We start from the raw sequence: 14,584 nt of genomic DNA on the forward strand, positions 1-14,584 counted from the left end.
AGGTTCCTTCCCCACTCTGAACTCTAGGGTACAGATGTGGGGACCTGCATGAAAGACCCCCTGATCTTATTCTTATCAGTTTAGGTTAAAAACTTCCCCAAGGTACAAACTTTGCCTTGTCCTTGAACCGTATGCTGCCACCACCGAGTGTTTAAACAAAGAACAGGGAAAGAGACCACTTGGAGACATCTTCCTCCAAAATATCCCCCCAAGCCCTACACCCCCTTTCCTGGGGAGGGCTTGATAAGAATCCTCACCAATTTGTACAGGTGAACACAGACCCAAACCCTTGGATCTTAAGAACAAAGAAAAATCAATCAGGTTCTTAAAAGAAGAATTTTAATTAAAGAAAAGGTAAAAGAATCACCTCTGTAAAATCAGGATGGTAAATACCTTACAGGGTAATCAGATTCAAAACACAGAGAATCCCTCTAGGCAAAACCTTAAGTTACAAAAAGACACAAAAACAGGAATATACATTCCATCCAGCACAGCTTATTTTACCAGCCATTAAACAAAAGGAAATCTAACACATTTCTAGCTAGATTACTTACTAACTTAACAGGAGTTGTGAGGCTGCATTCCTGATCTGTTCCCGGCAAAGCATCACACAGACAGACCAAGCCCTTTGTTCCCCCTCTCCAGATTTGAAAGAATCTTGTCCCCTCATTGGCCATTTTGGGTCAGGTTCCAGTGGGGTTACCTTAGCTTCTTAACCCTTTGCAGGAGAAAGGATTTTGCCTCTGGCCAGGAGGGATTTTATAGCACTGTATACAGAAAGGTGGTCATCTTTCCCTTTATATTTATGACAGATGTGTAAACTAGTACTAAATGTTGTGATACAAAAAGTACACTTGGTCTCATAGAAATAATCCTAACCAATTACAAGCCCTGCCCTATTCCTGTTGAAGTCAATAGCAGAGGAAACACTACATGCTTAGTAAGGGATGCAGTTCTTAAACATAAACATAGAACTATAGAAACTGAAGAGACCTCAAGAAGTCATCTAGTCCAGTGCCCTGCGCTCGGGCAGGACCAAGGAAACATAGACTATCCCTAACAGTTGTTTGTCTAACACATTTTTTAAAACCTTCAGAGATGGGGATTCCACAACTTCCCTTGGAAGCCTATTCCAGTGCATAACTACTCTTATAGTTTTAGAAAGTTTTTCCTAATATCTAACCTAAATCTCCCTTGCTGCAGATTAAGCCCATTACTTCTTGTTCCATCTTAAGAGGACATGGAAAACAATTGATTACTGTCCTCTTTATAACACCCCTTAACATATTGGAAGATTGTGATCAAGGCCCCCCCCCCAGTCTTCTTTTCTCAAGACTAAACATGCCCAGGTGTTTGGGGGGGTTTTATACCTTTCCCTATAGGTCAGGTTTTCCAAATACTTTCTCATTTTTTTTGCTCTTCTCTGGGTCTCTCTCCAGTTTATCCACATTTCTCTTAAACTTTGGTGCCCAGCATTGGACACAGTACTCGAGCTAAGACCTCCCCAGCTCTGAGTAGAGCGGGACAATTACCTCCCTTGTCTTATATACAACAGTCCTGTTAATATACCCCTGATTGAAATTAGCCTTTTTCACAATTGCATCACATTGTTGACTCATTCAATTTCTGATCTACTATAACCCCCCCGGATCCTTTTCAGAAGTATTACCACCTAGCCAATTATTCCTCATTTTATAGCTGTGCATTTGATTTTTCCTTCCTAAGTGTAGTACTTTGTACTTGTCTTTATTCAGGTTCATCATATCTATTTCAAACCAGTTCTCCAAGTTGTCAAAGTCATTTTAAATTATTGAAGCCCCTCCCAGTCTAGTGTCATATGGAAATTTTATAAGCATACTCTCCACTCCATTATCTAAGTCATTAATGAAAATATTGAATGGTATCGGACCCAGGACTGACTCCTGTGGGACCCTAGTAGATACGCCCTCCTAGCTGGACAGTGAACCATGGATAACTACTCTTTGAGTATAGTCTTGTGTACCCACCTTATGGTAATTTCATTTAGAACACATTTCCCTAGTTGGTTTATGAGACTGTCATGTGAGACTATGTCAAAAGCCTTCCTAAAATGAAGATATATCACATCTGTTGCTTCCCTTCTATCCACTAGGCCAGTAACACTCTCAAAGAAGGAAATTAGGTTGGTTTGGCATGATTTGTTCTTGACAAATCCATCGTGGCTCTCCCTTATAATCCTGTTATCCTCTAGGTGCTTACAAATTGATAGTTTATACTTTATTCCTGTATCTTTCCAGGTATTGACGTTAGGCTGATTATGTCTATAATTCCCTGGGTCCTCTTTGTTCCTCTTTTTAAAGATAGGTACTATGTTTGCCCTTCTCCAGTCCTTACACATACCAGTAGATCAAAAGAGTAAGAAGAAAATTTGGAGCAGACTGTGGATGGGAATGTGACAAGCTACTTGTGACAGTTGGAGTGATGTTAATTCTTTGCAGTCCTGATTTCAACACTTGCTAATAGAGTTGTCTCCATTAAATAGCCCATTTACCTTTTCAGGGTTAGTACATGAAACACGTGAGAACTTTATCTAAAAATACTATCAATAAAACAGTGATAAAGTTTTTTCCCCCTTTCAGTTGCGCGGTAGCAATGTTCCTTTCATTCATGTCTGCCTGAGATCAAAAAGTGTTTTGCGTACTTTAGGAGCAGGCGAAGTAGGGTAAATGTTCTGTAGGGATATGTAAACTGTTCCTGTGAAACATCTTAAAATCTTGACTAGGAGTGGCCATCTTTAACGAAGGGTGCAATCTTTAACCGCACAAGTGCGGTTGATTGTACTCCATTTTACACATCATTTGAATGTAGAACTCCAGGGTCTGCTCTGTGGCTTAGCCAAGAGGCTGCTAAAGCTAGTGAGGAAATGGTCTGGTGGATAGTTCGCTCTAGCGTGAAGGGCATTGGACTAGGAGTCTAAAGACCTGGATTTTATTGCCAGCTTTGCCATAGATTCACTGTATGGCTCTCAGCAAATCAGTTAAACTCAGGGTGAATTTGAGTGCCACTTGCTTTGTTTCAATGCCAGACTTGAGACACCTGGTGGCCTTATTTCTGAAATGGTGAGAATCTACAGCTCCACCTGAAGTAAACGTTGATGCAGGGGTTCAGTATTTATGAAAGTGAGACCTCAGATACCTCAAGTTGGCCATCCAAGAAATGGAAGCTCCCAAAAATCAGTGGGCACTTTCGCACAGTTTGCTCCAGGCTTCTCTGTGCTTTATTTCCTCTATCAATAAAATGAAGTTGATGATACCTTTGTAAAGTTCCACTTGAATCAGGGGCTAGCCTGTCAGTGCTAGGACCAGTCCTGTAGTTCATTGTCTCCTAAGAGGTGTAACAAGACCTCTGAAGCTCTAGCTGCTTCACTTTTAACTTTTGAAAATAGTTAATGGCTTTTAGTGAATTTAGAGCCTAGTGTTTCTAGTCTCAAAACAGGTTTCCAGTGATATGTTCATGTAAATATCTCTGACACAGAAGTTAGAAAATAATGAAAACACCTGGGTTTGTTCCTGAAAATCAGCCTGGATTTCCCACAACCCTGTGGCCATGACTTGTTGCTTTGGAGGCAGGCAAGGGAAAAGAAAACCAGTCACCTACTGTGCCTGGCCAGTTGTAGAGGGGCATATTTTCCAGGCCAATTGAAACCTGTGCCTTGTTTGCACAGGTCTGAAGAGTCCTTCATGCTTTTGTACAAATAAGCTCAATACATTTTTTTTTTCAGTTACCTTCCTACTGTACATTTTAAATGGGGGGACCGAGGTTTAATGAAGGTTTCAGCAGTGTTTGATCTTGGTTGGTTATTTGCATGATGTCAAAGGTAAATCTCTGCTGAAACTGCCAGTTGAAAGTCAGGAGTGCTGATTAGGATCCTATAACCCCAAACCAACCATTGCTAAATGTCTGAGCTTAATATCACTCATTCTACACACCCTAATTTCTTTTTTCCCCCATTCAGAAAATTGTGGGGAAACTAAATTTAATTCTTAGCCCTGATGATCCCATCCTGTGGAAAAACAATAGGAAAAGTTGATGAAAAAAGCTGGAGCCATGTGCTTCTGATAGTATTCACAAGGTTTGCAGGCTACGGATCTGCAGAGAAAGCAGAACAAAGCCATGTGTCTCCTGGGCAAACCCCTGGGATGGCCTTCCCCATGCTGCTCTCTGAAGCTCCCCTTGCCTTGAAGGTTGCGCTGTCATTAGCTACTCCCTCCACCCTGCAGCTATGCATCACCTGTCTCTCCAAGGGGGTCCAAAGCCATGGCGGGGAGTTAAATCTGCTGTGCTCTAAATGGCCGTAACCCTGCATGTCTGTCTGATTGGCACACTGAAGGCACACAAGCTTGTACTTCCAGCAGGTCAGAACTCAAATTATTTGCAGGGAGTACAGTGGGTCACACCCCACCCTGGAGAACTCTGAGTTCAGCGTTTGGGAAGGAATGCCCTAGACGTGTCAAGGACAAGCACTTTATGGCACCATGCCCATTCCAGATGGCAGAATTCAAATTCAAGACAGGAAAAGGGAAAGCAATCTACTATGTACAAGGGGGATGTACAGCCAAGAATGTGATGGTCCCACAATAGCTATTGGAGGGGGTAACACTGACTCACACAAAGCTACATGATGTGCGGGGAGCTTGTAGCTATCAGGACTGGCATACCTTGGAAGAGGAAAACAGAGAGGTTTATGAAGATATGCCTGCAGACTCTCGGGGAATATGCATAGATGAAAACAATGCCCCAAAAGTGGTGCTACTAAGAAGGAATTGGCAGCTGAAAATTAAGAAACCGGAAGGCATTGTGACACAACAGAATCAGTACTTCGGGCAGCCATAGACTGCAAAGGAAGTGCTTAAGGAAAAAGCTCAAGAAGGTACAGGAAAAAATGGATGGATTTTTAAACATGAGTAAAAAGATGTTAAGGCAGGCAGAAAATCAGAGGAGATTTTTCAAAAGTTCAGAATGTTGGCCTAGCTCTGCTTCCATTGACTCCCATGGTACAGCTCCCATTGACTTCTATGGGAGCAGAGTTAGGCCATCACTGAAGTTCTGCGAATCCAGTCCTGGGAGTGCAAGCAAAAATCTGGTGGGAAACAGACTAAGAAACAATAAAATGTAGCTGGAGCATGTGTGTATTGACAGTACAACAGCGCATAGACAGAACCAGGGAGACCAGTGCATCCTGCCTTCCGCTGTGGGTCACTGACAGGTGACAAAAAGGAAAACAAGTTGTTTTTGGAGGAAAATGTTGCATGAAACTGCCAACAGCCCAGAAGTCTGTGAGACGTTACGCCCCATATTCTTTATGGAAATATGGTTACGATATGAATATGGTATAACTAAGATATACTTTATGAAATATGGGTCTTGTAAGATATCACTGGAAAGGGGACAGGCTACATTGCTACAGGCTGGGGACCAACTGGCTAAGTGACAGTTCTGCAGAAAAGGACCTGGGGATTACAGTGGATGAGAAGCTGGATATGAGTCAACAGTGTGCGCTTGTTGCCAAGAAGGCTAATGGCATATTGGGCTGCATTAGTAGGAGCATTGCCAGCAAATCGAGGGACGTGATTATTCCCCTCTATTCAATACTGGTGAGGCCATATCTGGAGTATTGTGTCCAGTCCTGAGGCCTCTTTCAACCCTAGTCTTCTATGATTCTACTGTGTGTATTATGGATTAGAGAGGGACTCTGGTCATACTGTTTTGGAGAGAGCAGGTAATGGTTCCAATTCATTATTACCCTGCACCTTGTGTGGTCATTTATGCCATATCAGAATGGCAGCGTTTTACCCCCACTTTACAAATGACTGTCTGACTACACCAGGTGTAGGGCACTGGAGAAACAGCCCCAATGAATCAGATTGCACCCTGCCTCACTGATAATCAGTTTAGGAGGATTAGATTACCGTTGCTTCACCCTCTCTTAGCTCCATGTTCTCCACTCCAAGTAGGGGTTTTTTGGTTCTCAAATCATTTACAATCTCTCCTTTCAATCAGACTAATGCAGGGACGGGGTAAGAAAAACAAATCCTTCTGGCTTTAGCTGTGTGAACAATCCAAGCCATTATGGCTGGGGAAGCAGCAATAATCACAGCTTTGTTGTCTCTCAGATCAGCTGTGAAAGAAGTCTTCTGACAGAGATTTCATTCATCCATCTCTGTAGCTTCTTTTGTGGGAATGCTCATTCTGGGATTTGCTCTTCAAGTTTGAAAGAAGTATGAAGGAATTAGTTGAAGAAATTTTGGAGCCACTGGCAACAATATTTCCAAGCTCATGAATGACAGGAGAGGTCCTAGAAGACTAGAGAAGGGCTAACGTAGTGCCCATCTTTAAAAAAGGGGGAAAAGGAGGAGCCGGGCAACTATAGACCAGTCAGCCTGACTTCAGTATCTGGGAAGCTACTTGAGCAATGTATAAAACATTCAATTTGAAAATACTTGGAGGATGAATGGGTGATCACTAGCATCCAGCATGGATTTACCAAGAACAAATCATGCCAAACCAGCTTGATTTCCTCCTTCGACAGGGAAACTGATTTGGTGGATGTGGGAATGTGATGGACATAATATACCTGAACTTCAGCAAGGCTTCTGACACAGTCCCATATGACATTCTGATAAGTAAGCTGGAGGACTCGATGGAACTACCATTAAGTGGATACATAAATGGTTAAACAACCGCAAACAAAGTGTAACTATTAATGGAATTATGTGGACTAGAGGGAGGTCTCAGGTGGGGTTCCACAGAGCTCTGTTCTGGTTCCGGTTTTATTTAACATCTTTATTAATGACCTGGATGTAGGAGTAGAGAGCGTACTGATAAAATTTTCAGACGACACGAAGCTGGGAAGGGTTTGCAAACATTTTGGAGGATACAGCTAAAATTCAAAGGGATCTTGATAAACTGGAGAACTGGGCTACAGACAACAAAATGAAATTCAGCAAAGACAAATGTAAAGCGTTACACTTAGGGAAGAAAAACTAAATATCTAATACAAATTGGGGGATAACTGGTGTGACAACAGCGCTACTGAGAAGGATCTGGGAATTGTGGTGGCTCACAACCTCAACATGAGTCAGCAATGCAACATTATTGCAAAAAAAGCAAATGCAATTTTGCGTAGCATTAACAGAGGCATAGCATGCAAGTCACAGGAGGTGATAGTATCTCTCTAACTTGGCATTGGTTAGACCTCAGCTGGACTACTCTGTCCAGTTTTGGTCACCAATGTATAGAAAGGATGTAGAGAAACTTGAAAGGATCCAGAGGTGAGCGACAAAGGTGATCAAAGGGATGGAATGCAAGCAATATGAGAAAAGGCGGAAGTAACTGGATATGTTTAGTTTGGAAAAGAGGAGATTAAGGGGGAACATGATAGCGGTCTTCAGACACTTGAAAGGCTGCCATAAGAAAGATGGAGAAAAGTAGTTCTGTCTTGCAACAGAGGGCAGGACAAAAGACAAGGGTTCTAACTGCAGCATAGAAGATTTAGATTAAATCTCAGGAAAAACTGTAAAAACAGTAGGACAATGAAACAGACTGCCTAGGGAGGTTGTGGAAGTTCCTTCACTAGAAGTTTTCAAAGGAGGCTGGATAGCCATCTGGCTTGCATGGTTTAGACACAACGAATCCTGCTTCTTGGCGGGAGGCTAGACTAGATGACCCTTGCGGTTCCTTATGACTCTATGGTTCTATGATTCTGTGTTTCACTGGGGAGCCCTAGCAGGCAATCAAGGGAATACAAATCAGACTAGGGAGTTTTTGTGGGGGAGTGTTAGGTTGTCATGTCTTCCAAAATGCAGTCAGCCAATAATGCCTCTTCAAATAGCTACAATAGCTTTATGTAGATCAGAACAACAATAATAAAAATGAAGTAACAAAATAATCAGTTTGCTCAGTGAGAAGTTCTCTTTTACCAACTACGCCCAGCCTCACTTCATTCCTAAGTCTTGTCTAGACTTGGGATTTCAGCCATCAGTGGTTAGTTGCTGGTGTAACTGCACCACAGTGTGGACAGACGAAACTGGTATAATTGGAATTTGGACCATTGTGGTTTAACTTTGCTTTCAACCTAGTCACCCTTTTCTCTGGGGCTTCAAAATATTCACTTAATGACTTTAAAACCATGTATTTACCCATTCTTTCATTTTCAAGTGTCACTACACTTCCCATTTTTGCCTGGAAGCAGAACTGCAGAAATTCCATGAGAACAACCCAGCTCCCTGTATTTCCAGCATGACCAGAAGTAAGACGTAGAAGTTCCAGTGTGTGTTTTGAATAGTGGTTTACTTAGTGCTACTCTCAATAGGATTCATTTTTAGCACCTCGGGTGGAACAAGTATCTCAACTACCACTCCCACTGGCCAGACTGTACCTAGAAGATTTCCCTCTTCAGGGTTATCAACTAAGCACCTTTTTTCAATTGACATATACTGATAAATCACAACATACCTCCTTGGATTTTCCCAGAAATACTTAAACACACAATCTCAAGGAGTTTTAGAGAGCAAACAAGCCTCTTTTACCAGTTCCCAGACAAATCAGAAGCCAGCATCCTGTTGCTCTGCAGGCACACCCAGATTTAATTACAGTAAGCTGCAGAGCACAATGTCCCATAGCATTGCACCTTCAGCTTGTTCTGAGTCACTTCTGACTAATAGAAATACACAGCAAGTAAAAAGGAGAGGTACAAGTTACCAGTAACTATGCCAATATCTGTGTTATGCCTCTGACTATGCTTTGCATGAACTGGGATTGGGTGTGTGAGAAGATTTTGAAGAGTGCTCTGCACTGGCCTAGCTTTGCTCCTGTGGAAGTGGATGGGCGGGAGCAGAGAGAGGCCAATTCTGAGCGTGTTTGAAAATCCCAACCTCCATATTTAGAGTCAGACTGAGACAAGTGATTGTGTCGTTAACAAAATGTGCTGCACCTTCTCGCCTGACTCCTGCCTATTGATTAAGGCAGTTCAGAATTAATTAAGTATAATATTAAATTCTGGATTATAATATTGTACGAAAACTATAAAACAGCAAGCACCAAATTCACACACAGTTGTTGTGGTTTTGTATTTTTTAAAGAGAAATTAGGCAGAGGATGAATTAAAATCTTCCATGGGCCATTTTGCTCTGGCCCCCACAAAATACCCCAGGCCTTTTTGCCCTAACTCACCCTAGCGAGGCTGTCTCAGTATGCTGCTGTTACCAGTGTGGTTTTAGTTTGTCATATCTATTGCTGCAAAACTTATAAGGAAGACAGTGGAAAAGTACAATTTCCCTGAAGGATTTTCAGTTTCTGAATCTTCAATTTTCTTTGCATCCTTTACTGACCTGAAAGTGAATTAGAAAAGCAGAAACTTTGCTAAATCCGACATGTTCAAGAACACACAATGCTGGATACTCTTAAAGGAATTATTTCACTTGAATGACCTACTGCCCGGGTGGCTTTTAACTTTCCTGCACAGTGAGCTCTTGACATCCTTCTCCAATGAAGTCTAGTTCTAGTATAACCATCGGAGAGTGAAGTTTTTCTCTCTCCCTGACTAGGAACATTGAAATGTAAAATCTGAATTTTTTTAAATAAACCTGAAATTGGATTTTTAAAAAACAACTGGCTAATATACAAGTTTTACATTCAACCTTGACCAGATGTACTGCCAGTGTTTAGGGCCTGATCCAAAGCCTCTTGAAGTCAATGAGAGTATTTATATTGATGTCAGTGAATTTGGGACCAAGCCTTCACTACTTACCCCTCAATGCCATAAATGTGTAGCACTGGCTTTTTAGACCTTGTGTGTTACCTGATAGTCCTAGAAAACATTAGTCATAAAAATGTATGGTAAAGACTCAAAGCAAACACCAGCCATCAAATTCTGACTCTCTTCACTTCCTCTCTGCAGAATGAGTGCTCTGCTCAGCCTATATTTTATATTAGCCCAAGTGAACCTGCACAATTCCCTTCATGGCTTCCTGTGCAAGTTTCTCACGCCAGGACCACAACTATTCCAAGAAGGGAGAGTAGGTAATTGCCACAAATAGAGCTGGAGGCATGTGCTAGAATTGCAGACATCCTCAATTGACCCTTGATCCTCAAATACTGCCTTGTGGCTTAGCGCACGGAGGGGCTGCAGATCTCAACTCATAGGATTCTGGAGGAACCAGGATGGAACCTGTGGTTCCTCTCCCAGTTCCTTCACCATCATACTATGCGAAGGAACTACCAGAATTCAGCCCCAATGGAGCAGGGGTCTTGGAATGACATGGGAGCAATGTCTTTAATACACATAAAGAAAAGGAGTACTTGTGGCACCTTAGAGACTAACCAATTCATTTGAGCATAAGCTTTCGTGAGCTACAGCATCCGATGAAGCGAGCTGTAGCTCACGAAAGCTTATGCTCAAATGAATTGGTTAGTCTCTAAGGTGCCACAAGTACTCCTTTTCTTTTTGCGAATACAGACTAACACGGCTGCTACTCTGAAACCTTTAATACACATAAGGTTTAGTTCAACCCCAGTTTAATGACTCAGTGTATCTGATCTCAGTAATGTGTAGGTATGAGCAATGAACTATATAGCACCTGAGTTGTGTGGGATGAAAGGAGCTTTAGGTCTAAAATGAATGATGTGCCTTGCACTTGAAAATAAAGGCAGGACATGCAGCAGATATGGGGAAAGGAGGTTAACACATGGTGGAAACTATCAACATGTTTTAATACTAAATATAAAGGACCTTACTTTAAATTAATGTCAACTGGCAAACCTAATGGACCATAGGTTACACAGTCAAATCCAGGTGTTGCCTACATGACATGAACATGGTGGCTTTGATCCAGTGTCCATACACAGGTGCCAGCAACACAGAAATCATTGGCACCCTATTAGTGGTCTCAGCAGGGAGGCCAATGATTGAATGGAGGCATGAAGAATGAACTCTCACCTTAACCGGAGAGATGGTTTCTCCACATCAATTCTGAGACGTTGACAGGACACTGTGGGGAAGCTTTTGTGTTATGCCCCATGCTGTTGCAATCCTTTAGCTAAAGGAGTTCAATCTCCAAGACTGATAATCTGGTATCTTTCATCAGTAATAATATCACATACATTTATTTCATTTATTCTTTACAAACACAACTGTATGTGGACAGATGCACTAATCTGCTTCCTCGTGAAAAGCAAATACCATATTTCACTGGGCTGAGAGTCCGTTGTTCATGTTTGCGAGTGAGGCTTTTAAAGATAGCTGAGCTGTTCTGATGAATGGTTCTTATGTTTACTTTGATGCAGATTTCCTAGGTGGGGATTACTCTCCAGAAGGATTTCTTCAGATGTTTGAAAACTTGCGTGAGCATTGGCTTTTCCCTTTTCAGAAAAAGAATGAAATGATCTGTGAAGCTCCTAGAGATTAAATAATAGAGCAATTCTAGAAGAAAATCATCTTTAAAAACAATGCAGAACTCCATAGTGGCGGTTAAACACCCCCACAGGCTTTCAGAACTCTCCCACAGCGAAGTGCAATATTGGTGGGGGCGTGGAAGGGATCAGATTGTTGTTTCTTAGACAACAGCATCCCTGCGATCGTGATTGTCTCCTTTAAAAGTGAATTCCTCTGAGTGCAATTAAAATGAATGTGTGTCATCAGGAGTAGGGAGTGTGTGGTAACAGCTGAGCTGCTGGTGCACTGTTCAACTTATATGTCACCCCAGCAGAGGCTGCCTTTGACTGGGAGGTTTCAGAGAAGCAGCCGTGTTAGTCTGTATCCGTAAAAAGAAAAGGAGTACTTGTGGCACCTTAGAGACTAACAAATTTATTGCTGTATGCATCCGATGAAGTGAGCTGTAGCTCATGAAAGCTTATGCTCTAATAAATTTGTTAGCCTCTAAGGTGCCACAAGTACTCCTTTTCTTTTGACTAGGAGGTGAGTGATCCCTGGGTTTAGGTTGACTATAAGCTCACTACAGGCCCAGGGTTGCTCCCAGTGAAATTAGTAGCAAAGCTCTTGCTGGGACTTCAGTGAGAGCAGCATTAGGCCAAAGGACCCAGTTCTGTGAGGTAATGAGTACTTTGTACAAGGCGCTGAGCACCATCCACTCCCTTTGAACTCCGTGGGCCCCGTCCTGTTCCCATTGAGATCCATGGTAAAACTCTCATTGACTTTTATGTGGACAGCATCATGTCCATTTGAAGTTGTGGGCGCTCAGCACGGTCATGAACAGGCCCAGCCTCTGTGAAGGGCTTTGGAATAATCTGTGATGGTAATGGAATAATGGATGAGCTGTGGTTAAGAATCAGGAAACATTTTTTATTTATTCTAGTTCTTGAGCTCCTCAAGGTATCTACTATTGACTTGAAAGTCACCCTGTCGACATAGGACCCCATCGTGCTGAGTATCCACAACCCCCATTGGTATTAATGGATCATACGCCTACAGCATTTCCATGTACATATGGAGGATTGATCTATTCAAAGCAATGGAAGCTGAGAAAGCACAGCACCCTGCGTGACTGGGTCCTAGGTCGATATAGGAGTTCTCAAGTAAATAATAAGTGCCTCGGGGAACTTAAGGTCTAGATTAAATCAGACACATGACAAAGACAACACATGCAATTCTCACAGTGCTTTTTCATAGGTAAAAATACAAGAAACCAGCTTGAGAATGGGAGGTGTCCTCTTGGTCATGTTTTTCATTTAATCTAGACCTGAGGCTCCTTGAGGCGCTTGTTAATTACCTGAAAATTGTTCTGTCTGTGTATGCTGTAGTGTTGGGTTTTTCTTTATTTAATATGATAGCTAAACCTCTGGAATGCCTTGAACTCTGATACAACCGAACAATAATGCTGTACCATGAAAATGCTATGACACAGGAGTCATGGACTCACGGGCCCCAGGCTTCCTTGCCTCATCTCACCTTGAGAGGAACACCCTTCAGTGTGACAGCCCTTCTTGGGGGTCACACTCTCTCTGGGGTTAAGCCCTGTGCTCCAGCAGCTCCTGGAACCGTACCTCTCTGAGCCTTCAGCATGCCTGTCTCTCACCGTGGGCCCCCTCAGGGAGCCACGTGCTCTGGACTCCCCGGGGCCTCCACACCCAGAGGGAACAATGCAACCCTGATCTCTAGACGGCAGTGACTCTCAGCCAGCATAAAACAGAAGAGTTTGTTGAAGGTCCGAACTCAGCACAGAAAGTTCTCAGGTCCCTCAAGCCTGGCAAGTCTCAGTACAGCCCAACTGGTCCTGACCCAGTCCTGATGGGCTCTGGCTGTTCTTTGTCCCCAGTCCAGAAGCCCTCTCCTTCCAGCCAACTACCCTTTATCACTTCCCCCCTGAACTCCTCCTCTGTCCTTTGTCTTCTTTCCTGGCCTTAACAGATCACTTGGACCCTCTCTCTTCCGTCCTTTCTGCCCCACTGGTCAGAACAATTTGTATAGTGGGGGTGCTGAGAGCCATTGAACCAAACTGTAAACCCTGTGTATGATGGAAACCCCTTCAAGCCAGGAGGTGCTGCAGCACCCCCTGCACCCCTAGTTCCAGCACCTATGGCTGTGGCTGCCTTTCAGCTCACTGGGGCCCTCTCTCCTCAGCTCCTTTGTCCTCCCACTGGCCAGAACTGGTTGGTTGCCAAAATGGGGCAGCCTCTGGATCACTGTGTCCAGGCTGTTGTCCAGGGTCCAGCCTGCTAGGCGAGGTCACACCTGGTCCTCTGCAACAGCAAACACCCTCTTCCACCACCTTGTTAAACCAGCAACACACAGGGAAATCGAGTCACCCACACTCTTCATGCAAACCATTAAGAAAATAAGAAAATCCCCCTCTCCATCACAAGACCACAAACATAGTTAATAAACAAAAACTTTTAGAAATTCTTACATATTTCCGAGATTTAGCAGATCTACACATCCCAACTAATTTTGCAGGTCCAAGAGAGCTCAGCTGAGGCAAGAAGTTATTATTTATTATTTTATAAATTAGGTTTTTTTAAAATAATACAGACAATTGAAATAGGCGAGTCCCTATGAAAGATACCCTGGACTTTTTGTACTTGTTTATTGTGCTACTCTTCAACAATCCTCCTGAAAATTAGATCTAATGACTCCAGGGCAAATTCAGCACTGATACAAGCAGGAACAGCTCCCACTAATGATACTAGCTGTTGCATCTGCTGACACCAGAACTGAATTTAATCTATGTGTGAGAGTTTGGTTTAGTTGCTACTTTCAGACCCCTATGTTTTTCCAGGTCTTTTCATTGCATAGTGACTGCAATGAAAAGGCCAATATTTTCTGCATTTATTATCCCAGGAAGACATTTAACAAATAACCCTGAGTATTTTATTTTTGCATTTCAGGGCGCAGCAGCTGGTCTTGGCTACGTTGGGGGATATGTTATTAACACCTACAAGAATTATGACAGCTTTGTGCAGGACAAGTACGCCATGCTGCCAGCAGTGATCATCATTTGTGTTGCTGTAGTGATGTTTATCATTGGGCTGATCGGCTGCTGTGCCACTATCCGGGAGTCACGTGTTGGGCTAGGACTTGTAAGTATTGCGC

The 14,584-nt window shown here is 42.8% G+C and overlaps 1 protein-coding gene across 1 annotated transcript in view; it reads left to right on the top strand.

Moving 5' to 3' along the window:
• Window positions 1-14,584, top strand: part of LOC144264811 (tetraspanin-36-like) — a 37,507-nt gene that overhangs the window by 6,406 nt on the left and 16,517 nt on the right. Inside the window, exon 2 of the mRNA XM_077816671.1 lies at window positions 14,380-14,571. Coding sequence (XP_077672797.1) covers window positions 14,380-14,571 — 192 coding nt within the window. The remainder of the gene's footprint in view (window positions 1-14,379; window positions 14,572-14,584) is intronic.

The sequence above is a fragment of the Eretmochelys imbricata genome, chromosome 5 (genome assembly GCF_965152235.1).
Source record: "Eretmochelys imbricata isolate rEreImb1 chromosome 5, rEreImb1.hap1, whole genome shotgun sequence".
In the NCBI taxonomy this organism is placed as follows: Eukaryota; Metazoa; Chordata; order Testudines; family Cheloniidae; genus Eretmochelys; species Eretmochelys imbricata.